The sequence below is a fragment of the Pseudophryne corroboree genome, chromosome 6 (assembly GCF_028390025.1).
Source record: "Pseudophryne corroboree isolate aPseCor3 chromosome 6, aPseCor3.hap2, whole genome shotgun sequence".
Classification (NCBI taxonomy): Eukaryota; Metazoa; Chordata; class Amphibia; order Anura; family Myobatrachidae; genus Pseudophryne; species Pseudophryne corroboree.
Window position 1 is genome coordinate 359,390,861 of NC_086449.1, and position 25,559 is coordinate 359,416,419.

General features: G+C 48.5%; 1 protein-coding gene across 3 annotated transcripts in view; it reads left to right on the plus strand.

Moving 5' to 3' along the window:
* The window catches only part of NME6 (NME/NM23 nucleoside diphosphate kinase 6), a 120,525-nt gene extending 118,776 nt beyond the window's left edge, over nucleotides 1–1,749 (plus strand). For all 3 annotated transcript variants that reach the window (XM_063926641.1, XM_063926639.1, XM_063926640.1), the window contains exon 6: nucleotides 1,108–1,749. In XM_063926641.1, coding sequence (XP_063782711.1) covers nucleotides 1,108–1,256 — 149 coding nt within the window. In that variant the 3' untranslated portion in view covers nucleotides 1,257–1,749. The remainder of the gene's footprint in view (nucleotides 1–1,107) is intronic.
* The last annotated feature ends 23,810 nt before the right edge of the window (nucleotides 1,750–25,559 follow it).

The window sequence follows — 25,559 nt, forward strand, 5'->3', positions numbered from 1 at the left end:
GGGCCAGAGGAGGGGCTACAGGTCTAGCGCCGACTCCTCCATGCTGGAATTCCACTCCGGGTACTGTGAGCTTTAGTAAATGGGATGTTAGTACACCTGACCTGTACTCAATAAGCTCAGGTGGTCTAGTGGGGTCCCGGCTCGGTGACCGTGTCTACGCCAACGCCGTGACCCGTCTCCTTAGGTCACGGACAGAACGCGATTTAATACCTGGTCCCGCCTGGGGGATCCTCCTTCCCGTAGCAGCCACGAGAACCAGGAGAGTGTCTGTGACCGTGTGCCTAAAGCCGGAGTGTCTCTGCCGCAAGTACCCAGGAACAGGCCACAGGAGTATGCAACGTCACTTGGGAGGTTATGGAACCGCAGCCTGAATGTCACACTGTCCTAACAGGGTTGCGGCCCTTGAAGTCTTCTTAGTAAGCTTTTCAGGGCTGCCCAGTACAGCCCCCCTGTTAATTGACCTGCTGCTGCAGGCACCAACTCGAAACTGAGCAAACAGTGCCTGGAGGCGGGGTTATAGAGGAGGTCCCAATGCATCCTGGGACAGCCTAAAGCTTTAGCCTGTTGGTGCCTCTGGATCAAGATCCACTCTACACCCCGATGTTTCCCTGTGGAACACAATGTACCCTGCTGCAGAAATTAATAATGCTCTATAGATATTGTGTCCTTTTGTTATAAAGCTAGAATAACTCTTGGTAAGCTCGAGCTGGTCTACATCATGTATTCAAGCATGTTTAAGTAATTCTACACCTAAAGTGTAATCTGTAAGTGGGCTTCTGTTCATGGTCTTTCCCTCACTCAGAGCCAGCACTTTGGCTATGTACAGCTATATAGTCACCATTCACAATAGCAAGCTCATTAGAAGATGTCAAGTTGATAAAACTCAGATTGACAGAACTGACCAAATACTGATGTGGCTTCTCTCCCATTTCTTAACTGATCATTCTCACCAAACTATGTAAAAGTATGGTATGATGTTGAACTAGTTCTATGATAACTAAAGCTGAGCGGGCCATATATATCTGTCAGATAATTAACCCCCCCCCCCCTTCCCGAGACTCATTTTTTTACTGTTCCTGATACTCTCTTAATTTTGTCCAAATGTAGATTCAGTAGAGTCGGCATGTCGTGAAATCTCTTTCTTCTTTCCGGAGTTCAGTGTGAGTAGCTGGTACAAGGAGCAAGAGCCTATATATAGGGCTGGGCCATTATGCTATGACTTGGAGAGACTGGAGCATCGACTTGTGGGAAAGTGAAAGAACAGTGGTGCTGCGCTGGACAATCTGTGGTCTACTAATGGCATTTTAATATGAGGACAATGATGTGCTTCTTCATTCACAGTGTTGACATTTGACAAGTCAATATACTTGTGTCGACATGTTGTACCACACACTTTAGCTTCAACCAATGAAACCTATCACATCTGAGGAGCACTACCCATACTCAAGTTATGCAATTTATGGGTTTAGAGGGCAATCAGTCAGTGGATTATAACTGCTTTCAATTTAATTGATGGAAGGGAAATAATGCAGTAGATGCTAAGTCAACTCTTCTGTGTGTGGTCAGAATCTATTACTCTGGCCAATGGTTTTCCATCCATTGTTTTATTTTTGGAAAGTAGGTAGGTATGCCAATGAAGCATAAAAACCAAACATAAATAAAATAAATTGTATGCAATTTCTATGCTGCCCCATAAACATAATAAATCCAGCCATATCTGTTATAATGATGGATTGGGTTGAACCGTGATTGGATTATTCGTATATGAATCTTACTGGTTATATAGCTTGGTTGATTTTAAAGGCTATTTTCCTGGCTGGTTAGCTGATCACAATTATCCTCTCTCTATGGGGAAGATTTATTAAAGCATGAAGAGAGATCACGTGGAGAGAAATAAAACACTAACCAATCACCTCATAACTGGCAGTTTTCAAACAATATAAAATAATAATGGCACCAATGGTGATGTATTAGCTGCTGCTCAACCAAATGGAGGAGTGCTATACCCCCACACAATTCGAAATGTAAAAAAATGGAAATGGAAATGCAAAATACACTCTAAGCATAATTTCTCTAACGTCCTAGTGGATGCTGGGAACTCCGAAAGAACCATGGGGAATAGCGGCTCCGCAGGAGACTGGGCACAACTAAAGAAAGCTTTAGGTCACCTGGTGTGCACTGGCTCCTCCCACTATGACCCTCCTCCAAGCCTCAGTTAGATCTTTGTGCCCGGCCGAGCTGGATGCACACTAGGGGCTCTCCTGAGCTACTAGAAAGAAAGTATATGTTAGGTTTTTTATTTTACAGTGAGACCTGCTGGCAACAGGCTCACTGCACCGAGGGACTAAGGGGAGAAGAAGCGAACCTACCTGCTTGCAGCTAGCTTGGGCTTCTTAGGCTACTGGACACCATTAGCTCCAGAGGGATCGACCGCATGGAACTGGCCTTGGTGTTCGTTCCCGGAGCCGCGCCGCCGTCCCCCTTACAGAGCCAGAAGTAAGAAGAGGTCCGGAAAATCGGCGGCAGAAGACTTCTGTCTTCACCAAGGTAGCGCACAGCACTGCAGCTGTGCGCCATTGCTCCTCATACACACTGCACACTCCGGTCACTGAGGGTGCAGGGCGCTGGGGGGGGGGGGGCGCCCTGAGAAGCAATAAAAACACCTTGGCTGGCAAAACAATCACAATATATAGCCCCAGAGGCTATATATGTGATAAATACCCCTGCCAGAATCCATAAAAAAGCGGGAGAAAAGTCTGCTAAAAAGGGGCGGAGCTATCTCCCTCAGCACACTGGCGCCATTTTCTCTTCACAGTGCAGCTGGAAGACAGCTCCCCAGGCTCTCCCCTGTAGTTTTCAGGCTCAAAGGGTTAAAAAGAGAGGGGGGGCACTAAATTTAGGCGCAATATTGTATATACAAGCAGCTATTGGGGAAAATTCACTCAGTTATAGTGTTAATCCCCACATTATATAGCGCTCTGGTGTGTGCTGGCATACTCTCTCTCTGTCTCCCCAAAGGGCTTTGTGGGGTCCTGTCCTCAGTCAGAGCATTCCCTGTGTGTGTGCGGTGTGTCGGTACGGCTGTGTCGACATGTTTGATGAGGAGGCTTATGTGGTGACGGAGCAGATGCCGATAAATGTGATGTCGCCCCCTGTGGGGCCGACACCAGAGTGGATGGATAGGTGGAAGGTATTAACGGACAGTGTCAACTCCTTACATAAAAGGCTGGATGACGTAACAGCTGTGGGACAGACGGCTTCTCAGCCCTCGCCTGCCCAGGCGTCTCAAAGGCCATCAGGGGCTCAAAAACGGCCGCTCCCTCAGATGGCAGACACAGATGTCGACACGGAGTCTGACTCCAGTGTCGACAAGGTTGAGACATATACACAATCCACTAGGAACATCCGTGACTTGATCCCGGCAATAAAAAATGTTACACATTTCTGACATTAACCCAAGTACCTCTAAAAATGGGTTTTATGTTTGGGGAGAAAAAGCAGGCAGTGTTTTGTTCCCCCATCAGATGAGTGAATGAAGTGTGTGAAAAAGCGTGGGTTCCCCGATAAGAAACTGGTAATTTCTAAAAAGTTACTGATGGCGTACCCTTTCCCGCCAGAGGATAGGTTACGCTGGGAGATATCCCCTAGGGTGGATAAGGCGCTCACACGGTTGTCAAAAAAGGTGGCACTGCCGTCTTAGGATACGGCCACTTTGAAGGTACCTGTTGATAAAAAGCAGGAGGCTATCCTGAAGTCTGTATTTACACACTCAGGTACTAGACTGAGACCTGCAGATCGTGCTGCTGCAGCGTGGTCGGTGACCCTGTCAAACATACTAGTTTGCTAACATAAGAACATATTAAAGACGTTGTCTTATATATGAGGGATGCACAGAGGGATATTTTGCCGGCTGGCATCCAAAATTAATGTAATGTCCATTCTGTCAGGAGGGTATTAGAGACCTGTCACTGGACAGGTGATGCTGACTTTAAAAGGCGCATAGAGATTCTGCCTTATAAGGGTGAGGAATTATTTGGGGATGGTCTCTGGGACCTTGTATCCACAGCAACAGCTGGGAAGAAAAAAATTTACCTCAGGTTTCCTCACAGACTAAGAAAGCACTGTATTATCAGGTACAGTCCTTTCGGCTTCAGAAAAGCAAGCGGGTCAAAGGCGCTTCCTTTCTGCACAGAGACAAGGGAAGAGGGAAAAAGCTGCACCAGTCAGCCAGTTCCCAGAATCAAAATTCTTCTCCCGCTTCCTCTGAGTCCACCGCATGACGCGGGGGCTCCACAGGCGTAGCCAGGTACGGTAGGGGGCCGCCTCAAAAATTTCAGCGATCAGTGGGCTCGCTCACAGGTGGATCCCTGTTTCCTTCAAGTAGTATTTCAGGGGTACAAGCTGGAATTCGAGATGTCCCCCCCCCCCCCCCCCCCCCCAGCCGTTTCCTCAAATCTGCCTTGCCGACAACTCCCTCAGGCAGGGAGGCTGTGCTAGAGGCAATTCACAAGCTGTATTCCCAGCAGGTGATAGTCAAGGTGCCCCTACTTCAACAAGGACGGGGTTACTATTCCACACTGTTTGGGGTACAGAAACTGCACGGTTCGGTGTGACCCATTTTATATTTAAAATCCTTGAACACATACATAAAAAAATTCAAGTTCAAGATGGAATCGCTCAGGGCGGTTATTGCTAGCCTGGACGAGGGGGATTACATGGTATCCCTGGACATCAAGGATGCTTACCTGCATGTCCCCATTTACCATCCTCACCAGGAGTACCTCAGATTTGTGGTACAGGATTGCCATTACCAAGTCCAGACACTGCCGTTTGGACTGTACATGGCACCGAGGGTGTTTACCAAGGTAATGGCCGAAATTATGATACTCCTTCGAAAAAAGGGAGTTTTAATTATCCCATACTTGGACAATCTCCTTATAAAGGCGAGGTCCAAGGAGCAGTTGTTAGTCGGGGTAGCACTATCTCGGAAAGTGCTACAACAGCACGGTTGGTTTCTAAACAGTCCAAAGTCACAGCTGGTTCCTACGACACGTCTACTGTTCCTGGGGATGGTTCTGGACACAGACCAGAAAAAAGTGTTTCTCCCGGAGAGAAAGCCAAGGAGCTGTCATCTCTAGTCAGAGACCTCCTGAAGCCGAAACAGGTATCGGTGCATCATTGCACGCGAGTCCTGGGAAAATGGTAGCTTCCTACGAAGCAATCCCATTCGGCAGGTTCCATGCAAGAACTTTTCAGTGGGACCTGTTGGACAAGTGGTCCGGATCGCATCTTCAGATGCATCGGCTGATAACCCTGTCTCCAAGGACCAGGGTATCTCTACTGTGGTGGCTGCAGAGTGCCCATCTTCAAGAGGGCCGCAGGTTCGGCATACAGGACTGGGTCCTGGTGACCATGGATGCCAGCCTTTGAGGCTGGGGGGCAGTCACACAGGGAAGAAACTTCCAGGGACTTTGGTCAAGTCAGGAGACTTCCCTACACATAAACATTCTGGAACTGAGGGCCATTTACAATGCCCTGAGTCAGGCAAGGCCTCTGCTTCAAAACCAGCCGGTACTGATCCAATCAGGCAACATCACGGCAGTCGCCCATGTAAACCGACAGGGCGGCACAAGAAGCAGGATGGCGATGGCAGAAGCCACAAGGATTCTCCGATGGGCGGAAAATCACGTACTAGCACTGTCAGCAGTGTTCATTCCGGGAGTGGACAACTGGGAAGCAGACTTTCTCAGCAGGCACGACCTCCACCCGGGAGAGTGGGGACTTTATCCAGAAGTCTTCACACTGATTGTAAATCGTTGGGAACCGCCACAGGTGGACATGATGGCGTCCCGCCTAAACAAAAAACTAGAGAGATATTGCGCCAGGTCAAGGGACCCTCAGGCGAAAGCTGTGGACGCTCTAGTGACACCGTGGGTGTACCAGTCAGTTTATGTGTTCCCTCCTCTGCCTCTCATACCAAAGGTACTGAGAATAATAAGAAAACGAGGAGTAAGAACAATACTCGTGGTTCCGGATTGGCCAAGCCGAGCGTGGTACCCGGAACTTCAAGAGATGATCTCAGAGGACCCATGGCCTCTGCCGCTCAGACAGGACCTGCTGCAGCAGGGGCCCTGTCTGTTCCAAGACTTACCGCGGCTGCGTTTGACGGCATGGCGGTTGAACGCCGGATCCTAAAGGAAAAGGGCATTCAGGAGGAAGTCATTCCTACGCTAATTAAAGCCAGGAAAGATGTAACTGCAAAACATTATCACCGCATATGGCGGAAATATGTTGCTTGGTGTGAGGCCAGAAAGGCCCCAACAGAGGAATTTCAACTGGGTCGATTTTTGCACTTCCTACAGGCAGGAGTGACTATGGGCCTGAAATTAGGCTCCATTAAGGTACAGATCTCGGCTCTGTCGATTTTCTTCCAGAAAGAACTAGCTTCACTACCTGAAGTTCAGACATTTGTAAAAGGAGTGCTGCATATTCAGCCCCCTTTTGTGCCCCAGTGGCACCTTGGGATCTCAACGTGGTGTTGAGTTTCCTAAAGTCACATTGGTTTGAGCCACTAAAAACCGTGGATCTAAAATATCTCACGTGGAAAGTGGTCATGTTATTGGCCTTGGCTTCGGCCAGGCGTGTATCAGAATTGGCGGCTTTGTCATGTAAAAGCCCTTATCTGATTTTCCATATGGATAGGGCAGATTTGAGGACTCGTCCTCAGTTTCTCCCTAAGGTGGTATCAGCTTTTCACTTGAACCAACCTATTGTAGTGCCTGCGGCTACTAGGGACTTGGAGGATTCCAAGTTACTGGACGTAGTCAGGGCCTTGAAAATTTATGTTTCCAGGACGGCTGGAGTCAGGTAAACTGACTCGCTATTTATCCTGTATGCACCCAACAAGATGGGTGCTCCTGCTTCTAAGCAGACTATTGCTCGCTGGATTTGTAGCACAATTCAGCTGGCGCATTCTGCGGCTGGACTGTCGCATCCTAAATCAGTAAAAGCCCATTCCACAAGGAAGGTGGGCTCATCTTGGGCGGCTGCCCGAGGGGTCTTGGCTTTACAACTTTGCCGAGCTGCTACTTGGTCAGGGGCAAACACGTTTGCAAAATTACTACAAATTTTATACCCTGGCTGAGGAGGACCTTGAGTTCTCTCATTCGGTGCTGCAGAGTCATCCGCACTCTCCCGCCCGTTTGGGAGCTTTGGTATAATCCCCATGGTCCTTTCTGAGTTCCCAGCATCCACTAGGACGTTAGAGAAAATAAGATTTTACTCACCGGTAAATCTATTTCTCGTAGTCCGTAGTGGATGCTGGGCGCCCATCCCAAGTGCGGATTGTCTGCAATACTTGTACATAGTTATTGTTAACAAAAGGGTTATTGTTGAGCCATCTGTTGAGAGGCTCAGTGTTTTCATACTGTTAACTGGGTATAGTATCACGAGTTATACGGTGTGATTGGTGTGGCTGGTATGAGTCTTACCCGGGATTCAAAATCCTTCCTTATTGTGTCAGCTCTTCCGGGCACAGTATCCTAACTGAGGCTTGGAGGAGGGTCATAGTGGGAGGAGCCAGTGCACACCAGGTGACCTAAAGCTTTCTTTAGTTGTGCCCAGTCTCCTGCGGAGCCGCTATTCCCCATGGTCCTTTCGGAGTTCCCAGCATCCACTACGGACTAGGAGAAATAGACTTACCGGTGAGTAAAATCTTATTATAAAAAAGTTTATTACCAATAGCATAAAATAATAAGCAGACATACAAAACAAAATAACAAATTACAGTCAAATATAAGTATCAGTAATGCTGCTATGCATATAGAAAATAAAAAAACCTCATTGGGTTTAAGTCCACACCTTATATGCCATTCTTATATGTCAGAGAATGATAACCACTGTGAGCTGTAATAAGTAATATGTCAAAGTTAAAAGGACTCCAAAATATGTAACAAAGTTGAAGGCGCCGAGGAGACGCTTGTCGCCAAAGTTCGGTCAGTCTCAAACGCGGCTAGCACTGACTAATGCCCAGGGTGCTGGATATGACGCTGAGCATGTCATGCAGGGAATAGCATCCAGAGCTTGTGACTCCCAGCTAGGAGTCTGATGGGAGCAGAACCAGCTGTAGGGCGCAATATTGCTGGCGGGTTAACCCCTTGCAAGATAATAGGTGCTGCGCAAATGGTTCCGGAGTGGGGTGGCAAATCAATAGGAGCAATCCATTATAGCTGGCAAAGTGGTACATAAGAGTGGCAGCAGGTGGTATAGCTGTATCCTTGATGCTTTACTCTGCAAATTGCAGCTTTTTCAAGAGGCAGATGACACAAAATGCTCATAAGAGGGGGTTTTATTCTGTTCTTACACTTGTTTGCTTGATTAATCAATCCAAGTTAGTCTCAGGTGTGGGAAATTAATCTGTTAACCCCCAGTTGTGCCATTAAGAGGCATTTAAACTTGTTCTGTTTTTAACTTTTAGTTTATACAATTTGTTTAACCTTTAAAAACATCTGCATTTATACATATGTACAGTAATGACGATAAAAATATTTTTGCTGCACGGATAAGACCCGAAAAGGTTACAAAAAGTATTTGCATAGTATTAATACACTAGTTAAAAGCCCATCATGGACACTAGGTCCGGATTATATTAGGGAGGGCAGGCGCTACTCACACAGGAGCTGCCGGGTTTAAGGAAGTCCTGCTGCTGGGAGCCGGGGCTCTGTTATGCTAAGTGCATGTGTAGCATTAACCTTTTATAAATATAGATGCTGTATATCTGTAATGGGCAAGCAATTATGAGCAACAAAATACCCCCTGGCGCTAGTTAAAAAAGGCTCAGTATTTAAATTAATGATTTTTCTGCGTGCAGCTCACTGTAGAAAAAGGGACTCCTCTACCCTTTCAATTTACAAACCAAAAAAAAACATAAAGCACAGACAGCGCTAGCAGACTATATAATTAAAAAGTTTTTATTTATCTTAAGTTATAAAATTACTTTAACTCCTTTATATACCTCTATGCTTGATTCCACATAATAATAGTTTGTTACTATCTCAAAACATGGTAACGTGTGTGTATAACAATTTCTTACAGACCGAATAGTACAAACAGAAACATTTGTCTCACTTCGTCTTATTCAGCACTATAGTATAGCGTGCTCCATTGTATATTTTGTACCCTTATCAGCACAAATGTCAGATGTTAATTTGTTAGTAGTATTAGCAAGATGTTACAACAAAGTTTCTTTATCCACTTATAAAGATGTTGTAATATTCAATGGTCTGTGCAGCTTTTATAAACCATAAGGCACAACTTTTTTGCCAGTACAAATATTAGCCAGCATGCATGACTTCAAAGCAGTTTTCTAAACAGCACAATAGTTCATGCAAAACAGCTGTTAATTACACATGGCCATGTTAGTGTATATATATTACATCCTCCTCCTGGGTTATATTTGTTTTCAACTCCCGGCTCTGGTGCTTAAAACCCTCTCAGTAAGCCTTATCCAGAGAACAGATTAGAAATTCCCCAGTCATGAGTCAAGTTGTTTTTACGTGGTGTAGCAGCTCAAGGTACTCAAGATTAGCTTTAAAACTTTAAAAGATGCGTTTCCCCGCCTGTATAATCATATCAGCGGCTTCCTCAGTCAGGTGTTCGTACTCTCCACTCTGCTCCTTTTTATTACCAGCATTTCCTATGCGTGCATGCGCACACATCCTGCGCTCCAAGCCTTACTTTCATTCTGACTGACTGAATGTATGAATATTGGATTATAGAAAAGATGCCTGTACTTCATTACATATATTTCTATTAAAGAGGATTTTGTAATGTAATAGAAGATAGCAAAGTGTTAATGTAATGTATTACAAGAAGGGTAAAGTGTTAATAATAAATATGGATATTTGGATCTATAATTATAGGTTTAGATATTTTAAATATATGTTTTATGTTTAATTATAAGTATCAAAATCTGTCTCAGCTCCCGATATATTAACAGGCCCCTCTCTCTCTCTCTCTCTCTCTCTCTCTCTCTCTCTCTATATATATATATATATATATATATATATATAGAGAGAGAGAGTGAGAGATATTCGCACCCTACGGGCGCTCTTCACACCGTTGTTAGGGGCTACGCCCCGTTAACCCCTGCACGCCTTTGAACATATGCAGGCCGGTAGAGAACAGATCCAGAAATGCAGGGCAGTATAGAGGGCATACAGAAATGGGGTCCGGTTGAGAAAAGATAGAGAGGAGTAGGGAGGGAGAAAGGGAATGTACAGAAATGCTGTGCAATGGGTAAAGGATAGGGAGAGTCAGGGTGGTAGGGAGATGATAAAGAGAGGCAATGTGTTAGAAAATACCGTTGCAAGAGGCTACGACCCGTTAACCCCTGCACGGGCTTCAGCTGTGCTATAATTGTTATTATATGGAGTATTACCTGCAAAAAGTTTTATGCTAGTGGGTAAATATTGCAAGGGGGAAGGGCGTGCGATTGTCAAGGGGGCGTAGCCCATTGTGAGGGCGTGAAGAGTGGCCGCAGGGCACAATGAATAACATAGTGTAGTATATACTGCTAGTGTATGCAGCGCAGCTTATACACACAGTGGCCACAGCTATCAGAGCCGCATATACACACAATGGAGACAGGTAGCAGCGCAGCTTATACACATAGTGGCTACAGGTAACGGAGCCGAGTATCCACACAGTGGCCACAGGTAACGGAGCCGCGTATCCACACAGTGGCCAGAGGTAGCAGAGGCACTTATACACACAATACCCACAGCTAGCAGAGCCGCTTATACACACAGTGCCCACAGGTAGCAGAGCGGCATATACACAAAGTGCCCACAGGTAGCAGAGACTCTTATACACAACGTACCCACAGGTAGCAAAGCAGTTTATACACACAATGACCACAGGTAGCAATGGTGCTTATACACATACAGTGGCCCCCGGTGGCAGCGCCACTTCTACACACAATTCCCATAGGTAGCAGAGGCGCATATACACACGGTGGCCACAGGTAGCTGAGCTGCTTATACACAATGGCCACAGGTAGCAGCACCACTTAAACACACACTGGCCATTTTTAGCAGCACCGCTTTTATACACACAATGGCCACTGGTAGCAGAGCCGCTTATACACACAGTGCCCACAGGTAGCAGAGTTGGTTCTACACACAATGGCCACAGGTAGTAGCTGTGTTTATATACACACAGTGCCCACAGGTAGCAGCGCCACTTATACACAATGGCCACAGGTAGCAGTGTTGCTTAGACACATAATGGCCACAGCATTAGTGTTTCTTATTAATCCAATGTCCATTGGTAGCAACTATACTTACAGAAGTTCAGTGTGGGGGGGGTGGTGGATTCAGTGAGGTGGAGGTTCCTATCCATGCCGCTGATCACCCCGATTCAGGGAATCACTTGTAGCGGCTGCGGATGGTGTCCGAGGTGCTACGTGTGGTGTAGGGGTGGGTGCGGGAGGGGTCCAGAGGTGTTGCGGGTGGTGGAGAGGTGGGTGCAGTGGCACGGATGTCGGAAAGGGTGCAGAGGTGCTGTGGGTGGGGGAGAGGCGGGTGCAGAAGGGGAATGTAGATGGTGTGGGGGGCTGTGGATGAAGAAGGGGGTCTGGAGGTGATGTGTGTGTGGGAGGGGCGATGTAGGGGGGTGCATTTGGAGGTGCAGGGGGAGGTTTGCTTAGGTGATGGGTTTCTGGGTTTCAGAAGTGGTGTGGGCGGGGGTTTTGCGGGTTGTGGGGAAGCGAGTGGGAGAGGGTCGTGTGCCGCAGGTGGGGGACGGATGTGGTGGGTGCTGCGGGTGGGGTAGGGGCAGGGGGTGCTGCAGGTGTGGGTGTTATGGGTGGGGAAGAGGTATGGGCCGCGGGTGGGGGACGGATGTAGTGGTTGCTGTGAGTGCTGCGGGTGACGGAGGTGTGGAAGTGCCACGGGTGGGGGAGGGGCGGGGAGTGCTGCAGGTGTGGGTGCTATAGGTGGGGGAGGGGCGGGAGTGCCGTGGGTGCGGGAGGGGTTTGTGCCGCAGATGTGGTGGATGCTGTGGGTGGGAGGGGGGCAGCTATCAGTGGTCATCCACGGCATTCTCCGGACTGTGCAGCAGCCACAAGACTGAGGCGGTTAGTGCGAGTCCCGCGTACAGTCACCGGCTGCAGTGTCATCAGGGTGCAGCAGAGACTGTACGGGGAGGAGGGAGAGGGGAGTGGGCGGAGATGGGGAGGGAACTGGCCAGGGATGGGCGGACTGAGGGAGGGGGCTGTTCCTGGCCTGCATCCAGCCACCCAGATCTGTGACTGTGACTCCGCCCAGCATTACTGGCCAGGCACAGAGTCACAGATCTGGCCTATTATATATATATATATATATATATATATATATATACATATATATATATATAAGAATATGACACTAGACTTATAATAATAAAGATCTGCAGCTCTGATAAACTTTGTTAGGATCCATGAACAAAGCGGTCCGCTTTTAGCCCTATGAGAGAGGATTAAGACTAATGAGGAAATGGGTAAATGTGCGACCTTAATCTAATCCCTGTGGAACACAAAAATTCTGGTAAACATCACTGACAGCTGATATACGGCTGTGCATGAAAGTGAGGCTTGGGGCGCAGGATGTGTGCGCATGCGCGCAAAGGAAATGCTGGTAATAAAAAGAAACAGAGTGGAGAGTACGAACACCTGACTGGGGAAGCCGCTGATACGATTATACAGGCGGGGAAACGCATCTTTTAAAGTTTTAAAGCTGATCCTGAGTACCTTGAGCTGCTACACCACGTAAAAACAACTTGACTCATGACTGGGGAATTTCTAATCTGATCTCCGGATAAGGCTTACTGAGAGGGTTTTAAGCACCAGAGCCAGGAGTTGAAAGCAAATATAACCCAGGAGGAGGATGTGGTAATATATATACACTAACATGGCCATGTGTAATTAACAGCTGTTTTGCATGAACTATCTTGCTATTTAAAAAACTGCTTTGAAGTCCTGCATGCCGACTAATATTTGTACTGGCAGAAAAGTTGTGTCTTATGGTTTATAAAAGCTGCACAGACTTTTGAATATTACAACATCTTTATAAGTGGATAAAGAGACTTTGTTGCAAGATCTTGCTAATACTACTAACAAATTAACATCTGACATTTGTGCTGACAAGGATACAAAATATACAATGGAGCACGCTATACTATAGTGCTGAATAAGACGAAGTGAGACAAATGTTTCTGTTTGTACTATTCTGTCTGTGTTAAATTGTTATATATATATATATATATATGTTACCATGTTTTCAGATAGTAACAAACTATTATGTGGAATCAAGCATAGAGGTATATAAAGGAGTTATCAAGTAATTTTATAATTTTAAGATTTTTCAAGCTATAATGATGCTGCACTTTGTACATCAGTTTTGGCACATGTAAGCTCATCAGCAGCTGTCTGGAGGGGTTTGGGCATGGCCTGTGCATGGTGTGAGAGGGGCGAGCACAGGACCACGCCCCTCCATTGGCGCACAGTATAATTAATGCAACTGAGCCTATTATCTGCCTTCTCATCCGCATCATTTGCAGCCTCAGTGCCGACCCCTCTTGCCGGTACCTGCACTGCCCACCCGGCACAGTGTCTTATCTCTTCCTGCCAGACTGATTCTCCTTCCCTCCCCAGTGGCAAACGCAGGATTTGCATGGGGGGGTTTCCAGAACTGGGTGGAGCCAATCACAGGGGTGGGGTCTGAGGTGACCCAATATATGCTGGGTCCGTAAAACGGGTGGTCTTCACTATGCCGAATGTCGGGATCCCGGCGCACAGTTTACCGGCGCCGGAATCCCGACACCCGGCATACCGACATATATTCTCCCTCGTGGGGGTCCACGACCCCCCTGGAGGGAGAATAAAATAGCGTGGCGCGCCTCCGTGCCCGCAGCGAGCCCGCAAGGGGCTCATTTGCGCTCGCCACACTGTCGGTAGGCCGGCGGGCGGTCTCCCGGCGCCGGTATGCTGGTCACCGGGAGCCCGGCTACCAGCATACCATACTACACCCAGTAAAACTAGTGTGTAATTGTGTGTGTGTGTGTGTATGTATGTATGTATATATATATATATATATATATTTCTCTAACGTCCTAGTGGATGCTGGGGACTCCGTAAGGACCATGGGGAATAGACGGGCTCCGCAGGAGACTGGGCACTCTAAAGAAAGATTAGGTACTATCTGGTGTGCACTGGCTCCTCCCTCTATGCCCCTCCTCCAGACCTCAGTTAGAATCTGTGCCCGGCCAGAGCTGGGTGCTCCTAGGGGGCTCTCCTGAGCTTGCTAGTAAAGAAAGTATTTTGTTAGGTTTTTTATTTTCAGGGAGCTTCTGCTGGCAACAGACTCTCTGCTACGTGGGACTGAGGGGAGAGAAGCAAACCTACCTATCTGCAGCTAGGTTGCGCTTCTTAGGCTACTGGACACCATTAGCTCCAGAGGGTTCGAACACAGGTACCTAACCTCGATTGTCTGTTCCCGGAGCCACGCCGCCGTCCCCCTCGCAGAGCCAGAGGACCAGAAGCTAGAAGACATCGAAATCGGCGGCAAGAAGACTCCTGTCTTCATTTAAGGTAGCGCACAGCACCGCAGCTGTGCGCCATTGCTCCCAGCACACCTTCACAATCCGGTCACTGTAGGGCGCGCAGGGGGGGGGGGGGGGCTGCCTGGGCAGCAATTAGAATACTTTTTGGCACATATTAGTACATATATACAGTCAGGCACTGTATATATGTACAAACCCCCGCCATTTTTTTACACACAGAGCGGGACAGAAGCCCGCCGCTGAGGGGGCGGGGCCTTCTTCCTCAGCACACCAGCGCCATTTTCTGTTCACAGCTCCGCTGGAAAGAAGCTCCCCAGGCTCTCCCCTGCAGCATACAGGTGCACAAAGGGTATAAGGAGTGGGGGGGGGGGCACATAAGTTTAGGCGCAAAAATTGTTAATATCAGCAGCTACTGGGTAAACACTACTTGTCAGTGTAATCCCTGGGTTATATAGCGCTGGGGTGTGTGCTGGCATACTCTCTGTCTCCCCAAGAGCCTTGTGGGGTCCTGTCCTCAGTCAGAGCATTCCCTGTGTGTGTGCGGTATGTCGGTACGTCAGTGTCAACATGTTTGAGGAGGAAGGATACGTGGAGGCGGAACAAGTGCATATGTGTGTGGTGTCGGCGCCGACATTGGATGGATATGTGGAAGGTATTAAATGATAATGTAAGCTCCTTACATAAAAGGTTAGACAAAGCTGAAGCCTTGGGTCAGTCAGGGTCTCAACCAGTGTCTGACCCCGCAGCGCAGAGGCCGGCAGGGTCTTGTAAGCGTCCACTATCCCAGTTAATTGACACAGATGTTGACACGGAGTCTGACTCCAGCGTCGACGACGAGGAGGCTAGGTGGCAGCCTAAAATGACTAAAGCCATACTCTACATGATTATTGCGATGAAAGATGTATTGCACATTTCTGAGGAAAATCCTGTCCCTGACAAGAGGATTTATATGTATGGAGAGAAAAAACAGGAGGTGACTTTTCCCCCTTTGCACAAATTAAATGAATTATGTGAAAAGGCGTGGGAGTCCCCCGAAAGGAAGGTAATAATTTCCAAGAGATTACTTATGGCGTATCCTTTCCCGCCAACGGAAAGGTTACGCTGGGAATCCTCTCCTAGGGTAGACAAGGAGTTGACACCCTTGTCTAAGAGGGTGGCCCTCCCGTCTTAGGATACGGTCACCCTAAAGGATCCTGCGGATAGGAAGCAGGAAGCTATCCTGAAATCCGTTTATACACATTCTGGTACACTACTGAGGTCCGCTATTGCTTCGGCCTGGGTGTGTAGTGCGGTAGCAGCCTGGACTGACATTCTCTCAGAGGAGTTAGATACCCTGAATAGGGATACAGTTCTACTGACCCTGGGACATATTAAAGACGCTGTCCTATATATGCGGGATGCCCAGAGGGACATTTGCCTGCTGGGCTCTAGAGTAAACGCAATGTCCATTTCTGCCAGAAGGGTCTTATGGACTCGGCAATGGACAAGGGATGCCGATTCTAAAAAAACATATGGAGGTTTTGCCGTACAAGGGTGAGGAATTGTTTGGGTACGGTCTCTCGGACCTGGTTTCCACAGCTACAGATGGGAAGTCAAAATTCTTGCCGTATGTTCCCTCACTACCTAAGAAAGCACCGTATTACCAAAAGCAGTCCTTTCGTTCTCAAAAAAGCAAGAAAGTCAGAGGTGCATCCTTTCTTGCCAGAGGCAGGGGTAAAGGAAAAAAGCTGCACCAGGCAGCTAGTTCCCAGGAACAAAAGTCCTCCCCGGTTTCCACTAAATCCACCGCATGACGCTGGGGCTCCACAGGCGGAGCCAGGAGCGGTGGGGTCGCGTCTCCGAAATTTCAGCCACCAGTGGGTTCGCTCACAGGTGGATCCTTGGGCAATACAAGTTGTGTCTCAGGGATACAAACTGGAATTCGAAGTGACGCCCCCTCAACGTTTCCGGAAATCAGCCTTGCGAGCTTCTCCCATGGAGAGGGGGGTAGTGTTGGACGCAGTTCACAAACTATATCTCCAGCAGGTGGTGGTAAAGGTCCCTCTTCCTCAACAGGGAAGGGGCTACTACTCCACCATGTTTGTGGTACCGAAACCGGACGGTTCGGTCAGACCCATTTTAAATTTGAAGTCCCTGAACATTTATCTGAGGAAATTCAAGTTCAAAATGGAATCGCTCAGAGCGGTCATTGCAAGCCTGGAAGAGGGGGATTTTATGGTGTCTCTGGACATCAAGGATGCTTACTTGCATGTCCCCATTTATCCTCCTCATCAGGAGTACCTCAGGTTTGTGGTACAGGATTGTCATTACCAATTCCATACGTTGCCGTTTGGCCTGTCCACGACACCGAGAATATTTACCAAGGTGATGGCAGAGATGATGGTGCTTCTTCGGAAGCAAGGAGTTACAATTATCCCATACTTGGACGATCTCCTCATAAAAGCGAGATCCAAGGAACAGTTGCTGATCAACGTGGCACACTCTCAGGAAGTGTTGCGACAGCACGGCTGGATTCTGAATAATCCAAAGTCGCAGCTGATTCCTACGACGCGTCTGCCCTTCCTGGGCATGATTCTGGACACAGACCAGAAGAAGGTGTTTCTCCCGGAGGAGAAGGCTCAGGAGCTCGTGACTCTGGTCAGAGAACTCCTAAAGCCAAAACAGGTATCGGTGCATCACTGCACGCGAGTCCTGGGAAAAATGGTGGCGTCATACGACGCCATTCCCTTCGGCAGGTTCCATGCGAGGATCTTTCAGTGGGATCTGCTGGACAAGTGGTCCGGATCGCATCTTCGGATGCATCGGATGCTCACCCTATCCCCCAGGGCCAGGGTGTCTCTTCTGTGGTGGCTGCAAAGTGCTCACCTCCTCGAGGGTCGCAGTTTCGGCATACAGGACTGGGTCCTGGTGACCACGGATGCAAGCCTCCGAGGATGGTGGGCAGTCACTCAGGGAAGAAACTTCCAAGGGCTGTGGTCAAGTCAAGAGACTTGTCTGCACATCATTATCCTGGAACTAAGGGCCATATACAACGCCCTGAGTCAGGCGGAGCCTCTGCTTCAAAACCAACCGGTGCTGATTCAGTCAGACAACATCACTGCAGTCGCCCATGGAAACCGCCAGGGCGGCACAAGAAGCAGGGTGGCAATGGCGGAGGCCGCCAGGATTCTTTGTTGGGCAGAGAATCACGTGCAAGCACTGGCAGCAGTGTTCATTCCGGGAGTGGACAACTGGGAAGCAGACTTCCTCAGCAGACACGACCTACACCCGGGAGAGTGGGGACTTCATCAAGAAGTCTTCACGCAGATTGTAGATCAGGGGTGGGGAACCAGCCCGGCCCACCAGCTTGTGTCAGTGAGACACGCTGCCGCTCAGTCCGGCGGCAGCGTGTCTTAGCTGTCAGAACAGGGAGGAGAGCGCGGCTGTCGGGTGGGAGCGGCGGCGTGTAGTACTTCAAACCAGCCGCCGGTCCGTGAGCCAATCAGAGCTCGCGGACCGGCAGCCAATCAGGAGCCGCGGCTGCCGGTCATCGAGCTCTGATTGGCTCTCGAACCGGCAGCTGGTTTAAAGTACTACACGCCGCCGCTCCCACCCGACAGCCGCGCTCTCCTCCGTGTCCCGCCGAAAGGAGCACGGTAAGTATGCAGCACGGAGGGGAGGGCGGGAGGGCATCTGTATACCCGACACTGTGGGGACATCTGTATACCTGGCACTGTGGGGGCATCTGTATACCTGGCACTGTGGGGGCAAATGTATACCTGGCACCGTGAGGGGCATTTGTATACCTGGCACTGTGGGGGCAATTGTGGATCTGGCACCGCACTATTGGGGGCATATGTGTATCACGTCCCATTTTAACTGGCCACACCCATTTTTTTGGCGCCTCCGGCACGCACACACAGTACCTCAAAGGGGCAGACCTACTGGGGGGCAGGGTAATTTTTTAAGTTGAGAATTTTTGTATGGCCCCCGAAGGATTTTATAAATATCCAAATGGCCCTCGGCAGAAAAAAGGTTCCCCACCCCTGTTGTAGATCGAGTGGAACTGCCATGATGGTGTCTCGTCTCAACAAAAAACTAAAAAGGTATTGCGCCAGGTCGAGGGATCCTCAGGCGATAGCTGTGGACGCACTAGTAACACCGTGGGTGTTCCAGTCGGTCTATGTCTTTCCTCCTCTTCCTCTCATACCCAAGGTGTTGAGAATCGTAAGAAAAAGAGGAGTGAGAACAATATTCATTGTTCCGGATTGGCCAAGAAGGACTTGGTACCCGGAACTACAAGAAATGCTTACAGAGGACCCATGGCCGCTACCTCTCAGACAGGACCTGTTGCTGCAGGGGCCCTGTCTGTTCCAAGACTTACCGCGGCTGCGTTTGACGGCATCGCGGTTGAACGCCAGATCCTAGCAGAAAAAGGCATTCCGGATGAAGTTATTCCTACGCTGATAAAGGCTAGGAAGGATGTGACAGCAAAACATTATCACCGGATATGGCGAAAATATGTTGCTTGGTGTGAGGCCAGGAAGGCCCCTACTGAGGATTTCCAGCTGGGGCGTTTCCTACACTTCCTTCAGGTGTGAATATGGGCCTGAAATTAGGGTCCATCAAGGTCCAGATTTCGGCCCTATCCATTTTCTTTCAAAAAGAACTGGTTTCACTGCCGGAGGTTCAGACGTTTGTAAAAGGAGTGTTGCATATTCAGACCCCTTTTGTGCCACCGTTGGCACCTTGGGATCTCAACGTGGTATTGGATTTCCTGAAATCCCACTGGTTTGAGCCACTAAAGACAGTGGAGCTAAAGTATCTGACTTGGAAAGTGGTCATGCTGCTGGCTTTAGCTTCCGCTAGGCGTGTGTCAGAATTGGTGGCTTTGTCATGTAAAAGCCCCTATCTGGTTTTCCATATGGACAGGGCAGAATTACGGACTTGTCCGCAATTTCTTTTTCATCCACTAGGGGTCACTGGAGTACTCTTGGGATATGGACGGCTTCCGTAGGAACAGCACTGAATATTTAAATTTAGAACACTCCACCCCTCCATATCCCCGAGTACCTCAGTGTTTTTTCTGTGCTCGATAGCAACAGTTCGTTTGTGGCTGGGTCCACAATTACTTTGAATATTTTTATTTTTATTTTTCGATTTTCTATTTTCTACACATCCCTTTCCCCCTTCCAACAGGCAGGGTCAGGGATAGTGCAAGCTGCTGATAGCAGCAGGGGTGTGTCGGTCCTCTCTAAAAGAGCTCCCTCACAGCCACACATACACAGATCTCCTGCAGGCTGGCCGGCGCTTACTGAGAAGCCCCGTCGGAGCCTCATCACAGAGAAGTGCAGGTATGTGAGCGGGGCGGTCAGCTTCCGCTGCCGCCCCGAGGTGTGGGGAAGGCACTGGGTTCCTTCGGCTGACGGCCGCCCGCCGCAGCTGCTCCGGCCGCCGGGTCTCATAGCCGCCCGCTGCTCCGGCCGCCGCTTCTTACAGCCCCAACACTGCTCCGGCCCCGCGTCTCGGAAGTCACCGCTGTTCCGCCCGCCGCTTCTCCCGCTGCTCCGGCCGCCGCTTGTTCTAACTCCGCTGCTGCCCGGTAATCATAGCGCTTCACACGCGCTCCCAGTCCCGCTTCCAGGTCCCGGCGCAGGGGTGCCCGCTGCCCGGCCCGCACTGCATCCGCAACGGAGCAGACGCGAGGGGGGGGGGGGGAAGGGACAGCAGCAACATCAGGGTGGCTGTTGATAGTTTGGCACACATATATATATATATATATATAATGATGTTTTATACTGGCAGGGAGGCTGTTTATAAGATCAGTATGAAACTGCACTGTGATTATATGTGAGAGCATGGAAGCCATTTTAACCATGCTTCCTGTGTCTTCCTGCTGTGATTCCAGAACGTTCCAGTACTACATCTCTACTCCACCGGAGGCGCAGGGGTTTTAGTGGGAATTTGGGATCACATTTCATAGTACTGGCCACGTGTACTGCACTTGGCCAGATATATATACAGAGACACCTTACTACTATTTTACTGAGTCGTGCAAGTGTCTGTTTTTTGTGTATTGTATTGTCTGTCGCCATAATGAGTAAGGCACCAGCAAAAACTAAAAAGCATAATTGCAAAGTCTGTAGCAGTGTGTTACCGAATGGATCTACCACATGTACAGTATGTTTTGTGGATTCGGTTCAGAATACCATTTCTGCTCCAGTTTTACAACCAATTTCCTCACCGAACCCTCCGTGGGGAATGTTAGTAAATGTACTGGATAGGTTACAATCAGAATTGACCGCCGCTCGACAGGAGCGGGAAACGGCAAGATCTGAGTCTAGGGTGAGACCGCCAGAACTGCCGGAGGCGTCTCAGCCTTGCGTAAGGTCCAAATCCATTTTGGGTAAACGGGATAAATTTCATATGTCTTATGATTTTCCAGTTTCTGCTATGTTGCATTCTGACGATTCCATGCCAGACCTCACGGAACAAGATGAGGGTGAGGAGGGCGAAGTGGAGTCAGATGGTGAGGATTTTAACAGTTCCGGCATTGATGATCTCATCAGAGCGGTACGTCAGTCTCTGAAGTTTACTGAAACTGAGGAGCCTCTCACAAATGATCAGGTCGTATTTACTAAACAACAAAAAACTCCAATAAGTTTTCCTGTGTCGGAATCTCTTAATCAGATGTTAGTAGAAACACGACAGAATCCAGATAAACGGTTTTCTATACCTCGCAGATTTAAGTCTAGTTACCCGTTTCCAGACTCTGTAACATGTACATGGGAGAATTCACCAATAGTTGATTCTTCAGTGTCGAAGCTTACCAAGAAATTAACCATACCAGTGCCAGCAGCTACTACGCTTAAAGACCCTTCAGATCGCAAGATAGAAACTATGCTAAAGTCCATGTATGTAGCAGCAGGTGTGATGCTGAGACCTGGATTGGTTGGCATTTGGGTCACTAAGGCGCTCATAATATGGCTTACAGAACACAAATCTGCTTTACATGACGAAAACCTGATACTTCTTGTAAATCAAATGAGTGAGGCTGTAGAGTATCTCTGTACAGCGTCTACTGACGTCTGTCAGCTCACTTCTCGTATTTCATCGTCGCTAGTTACGGCACGAAGAGCACTCTGGCTGCGTGCTTATCATGCGGAGGCAGAGGTCAAACGAGGTATAGAGGCGTTGCCTTACGATGGCAAGAAGTTGTTTGGTCCTGAATTGGACGCATGGATTGCTGAGGCTACGGGAGGTAAGTCTGTTTTCTTACCATTGCCTCCACCGGTATCAAGAAGGAGGTACGCTGGACCTACGTTCAAATCCTTTAGACCTCAGTCCTTTCGAGGACGTGGCAGAGGAACAGCCACGCCTGCTAGACGTGGTCGTGGACGTGGTTTCCAACAAACCAACACAACTCGCCAGGACGCTAAGGTTACCGACAAACCAGTGGCATGACGGGCTACCAGCCCATCTCGGTTCTCCGATTGTGGGAGCACGCCTTCAGACGTTCCATTTGGCGTGGTTCCACACATCCGCGGATGGGTGGATCCGCAATTTAGTGTTTAAAGGTTACAAAATAGAGTTCGACTGTCTTCCGCCTCTGCGGTTTTTCAAGACAGGATTGCCTCTGTCGGACGACAAGAGGACGGTTCTGCAAATTGCCATTCAGTCCCTACTGGATTCGGCAGTTTTTATTCCGGTCCCCGTACACCAACAGGGTCAGGGTTATTATTCAAGTCTGTTTGTGGTACCGAAGCCGGATGGCTCAGTCAGACCAATATTGAACTTAAAGGGTCTCAATCATTACGTAACTTACTACAGATTCAAAATGGAGTCTCTGCGTTCGGTGATTGCGGGTTTAGAGCCAAAGGAATTTGATTGCGCTAGATCTCAAGGATGCGTACTTACACATTCCAATTTGGCAGCCTCATCAGAAATTCTTGCGGTTTGCAATACGCCAGAACCATTACCAGTTTCAGGCTCTACCGTTTGGCCTGTCGTCAGCGCCTCGGGTATTCACCAAAGTGATGTCTGTGATGATAGCTCATCTCAGATCCCTGGGAGTGACAATAGTTCCGTATTTAGACGATCTGCTCATCAAAGCTCCGTCTCAACAGATACTTCTCCAACATGCGCTGCTAACATACGATGTACTGGTTCACCACGGTTGGATTGTCAACTTCAAGAAATCACATCTAATTCCGTCTCAACGCCTTCAATTCCTAGGTATGATTCTCGATACGGTCAATTAAAGAATTTACCTACCACAGCAGAAAGTACAAATTCTACGCCATCTAGTACAATTAGTGCTCAAGCCACGCACAGTGTCTGTACACTTGTGCATTCGCCTCTTAGGCACAATGGTGGCAGCTTTCGAAGCGATTCAGTTCGGAATATTTCACTCGCGTCCATTTCAACTGAATGTGCTCGCCCAGTGGTCGGGCTCGCATCTGCAGATTCACCACAGGGTGAGGTTGTCGCCAAGGGCAAGAGTATCTCTGCTCTGGTGGCTCAAGGAACACAATTTAACCGCAGGAAGACGGTTCGGAGGCTGGAATTGGATAATTCTAACTACGGACGCCAGTCTCGGAGGTTGGGGAGCGGTAATTCAAAATTATCAGCTCCAGGGTCTCTGGGCGGATCACGAAAAATTGCTGTCTATAAATGTCCTGGAATTCCGCGCAATTTACAATGCGCTACGACAAGCAGTGCACATGCTTCGCTCTCAGCCTGTCCAAGTGCAGTCAGACAATGCGACGGCGGTCGCATACATCAACAAACAAGGAGGAACGAGAAGCCGCATGGCAATGCGGGAAGTAGCTCGAATCCTCAATTGGGCGGAATGCCACCAGGTGATGTTGTCGGCCGTGTTCATTCCGGGAGTGGACAACTGGGAAGCGGATTATCTCAGTCGTCGGGATTTTCATCCAGGCGAATGGGCATTAAATCCAGAAGTGTTTCACATGTTGGTTCAGCGATGGGGTTATCCTCAGGTGGACCTGATGGCGTCTCGACACAATCACCAAACGTTCCAGTATGTGTCCAGAACAAGAGATCCAAAGGCAGTGGCGGTGGATGCTCTCACTGTCGCGTGGCCGTACAGTCTTGTGTATCTGTTTCCACCGTTTCCGTTGCTCCCTCTGGTGCTAAAACGGATCAAAAGAGAGTCTGTCACAGTCATACTAGTGGTGCCTCATTGGCCTCGGAGAGCTTGGTTCTCGGATCTCCAAGGTCTACTCGCAGACGATCCTTGGCCGCTCCCACTACGTCCAGACCTGTTACAACAGGGTCCGTTCCTTTACCCCGATTTAGCGCGGCTGCGTTTGACGGGGTGGCTGTTGAGACCGCCCTCTTAAGAAGAGAGGGCATTCCAGAATCGGTTATACCAACCATGTTACGAGCTAGGAAGCCGGTTACGGCAGCTCATTATTACAGAGTATGGCGTGCCTATATAGGTTGGTGTGAAGCTCTGAAGTTTCCGACATCATCTTTCAAGTTATCCCGCCTTTTGTTGTTTCTACAAACAGGGTTAGATGGAGGACTGCGTTTATCTACACTAAAGGTGCAGGTATCTGCTTTGTCAATTTACTTTTAAAAAACGATTGGCTCTATTGCCGTCTATACGCACTTTTCTCCAAGGTGTCCTCAGAGTACAGCCTCCGTTCATTCCACCTACAGCGCCATGGGACTTGAATCTGGTTTTAGAGTTCTTACAGTCTTCATATTTTGAACCCTTACAGCAAGTGGATATAAAGTTTCTCACTTGGAAAACAATTTTTCTTCTAGCCTTAGCTTCGGCAAGGCGTGTTTCGGATTTGGGTGCCTTGTCATGCAAGTCACCGTATTTGGTGTTTCATGATGACAGAGCGGAACTTCGGACGAATCCCGCTTTCTTACCAAAGGTAGTGTCATCTTTTCACATCAATCAACCAATAGTAGTTCCTGTGTTGACAGCACATTCTGGAACTCTGGATGTGGTACGCGCATTACGCGTTTATGTATCCCGAACGTCTTCAGTTCGTAAGACGGATACGTTGTTTGTTCTCTATGATGCTGCCAAGATGGGTTGGCCAGCGTCTAAACAAACCTTATCCAGATGGATAAAACTGACCATACGTCAGGCTTACCTTCATGCTAGGTTACAACGCCTACATCAGTAACCGCTCATTCCACACGTTCTGTGGGAACTTCATGGGCAGCTGGTCGGGGAGCTTCTACGACGCAGCTTTGCCGTGCGGCTACATGGTCTTCAGTGCACACGTTTGTGCGCTTTTACAAGTTTGATACGTTTGCGGCATCAGCATCTAGCTTTGGCCGCCTAGTGTTACAGGTGCCAAACAGCTCTCCCGCCCACGGGGGAAGCTTTGGTACGTCCCAAGAGTACTCCAGTGACCCCTAGTGGATGAAAAAGAAAATAGGATTTTGGTACTTACCAGGTAAATCCTTTTCTTTGAATCCATAGGGGGCACTGGACGCCCACCCAGAGCATTTTTACCTAGTTGTAGTGAGTTTTGAGGATCTTATGGTAACACACTCTCACTGACTGGTTCAAATTATCAAGTGCTGGTTAGGGTGTCAACTGTTTAGTTGTCAGTAACGTTATGTGTCAACTTCGTTATTGTCCGTTATGTTATATGTAATACTCCATTGTCAACCTCTCTATAGTTCCTGTTCGGCTCAGTAAAAAACACTGAGGTACTCGGGGATATGGAGGGGTGGAGTGTTCTAAATTTAAATATTTAGTGCTGTTCCTACGGAAGCCGTCCATATCCCAAGAGTACTCCAGTGCCCCCTATGGATTCAAAGAAAAGGATTTACCTGGTAAGTACCAAAATCCTATTTTCTGCCAAAGGTGGTGTCATCTTTTCACCTGAACCAACCTATTGTGGTGCCTGCGGCTACTCGTGACTTGGAGAACTCCAAGTTGCTGGACGAAGTCCGTGCTTTGAAGATTTATGTTAACAGAACGGCTG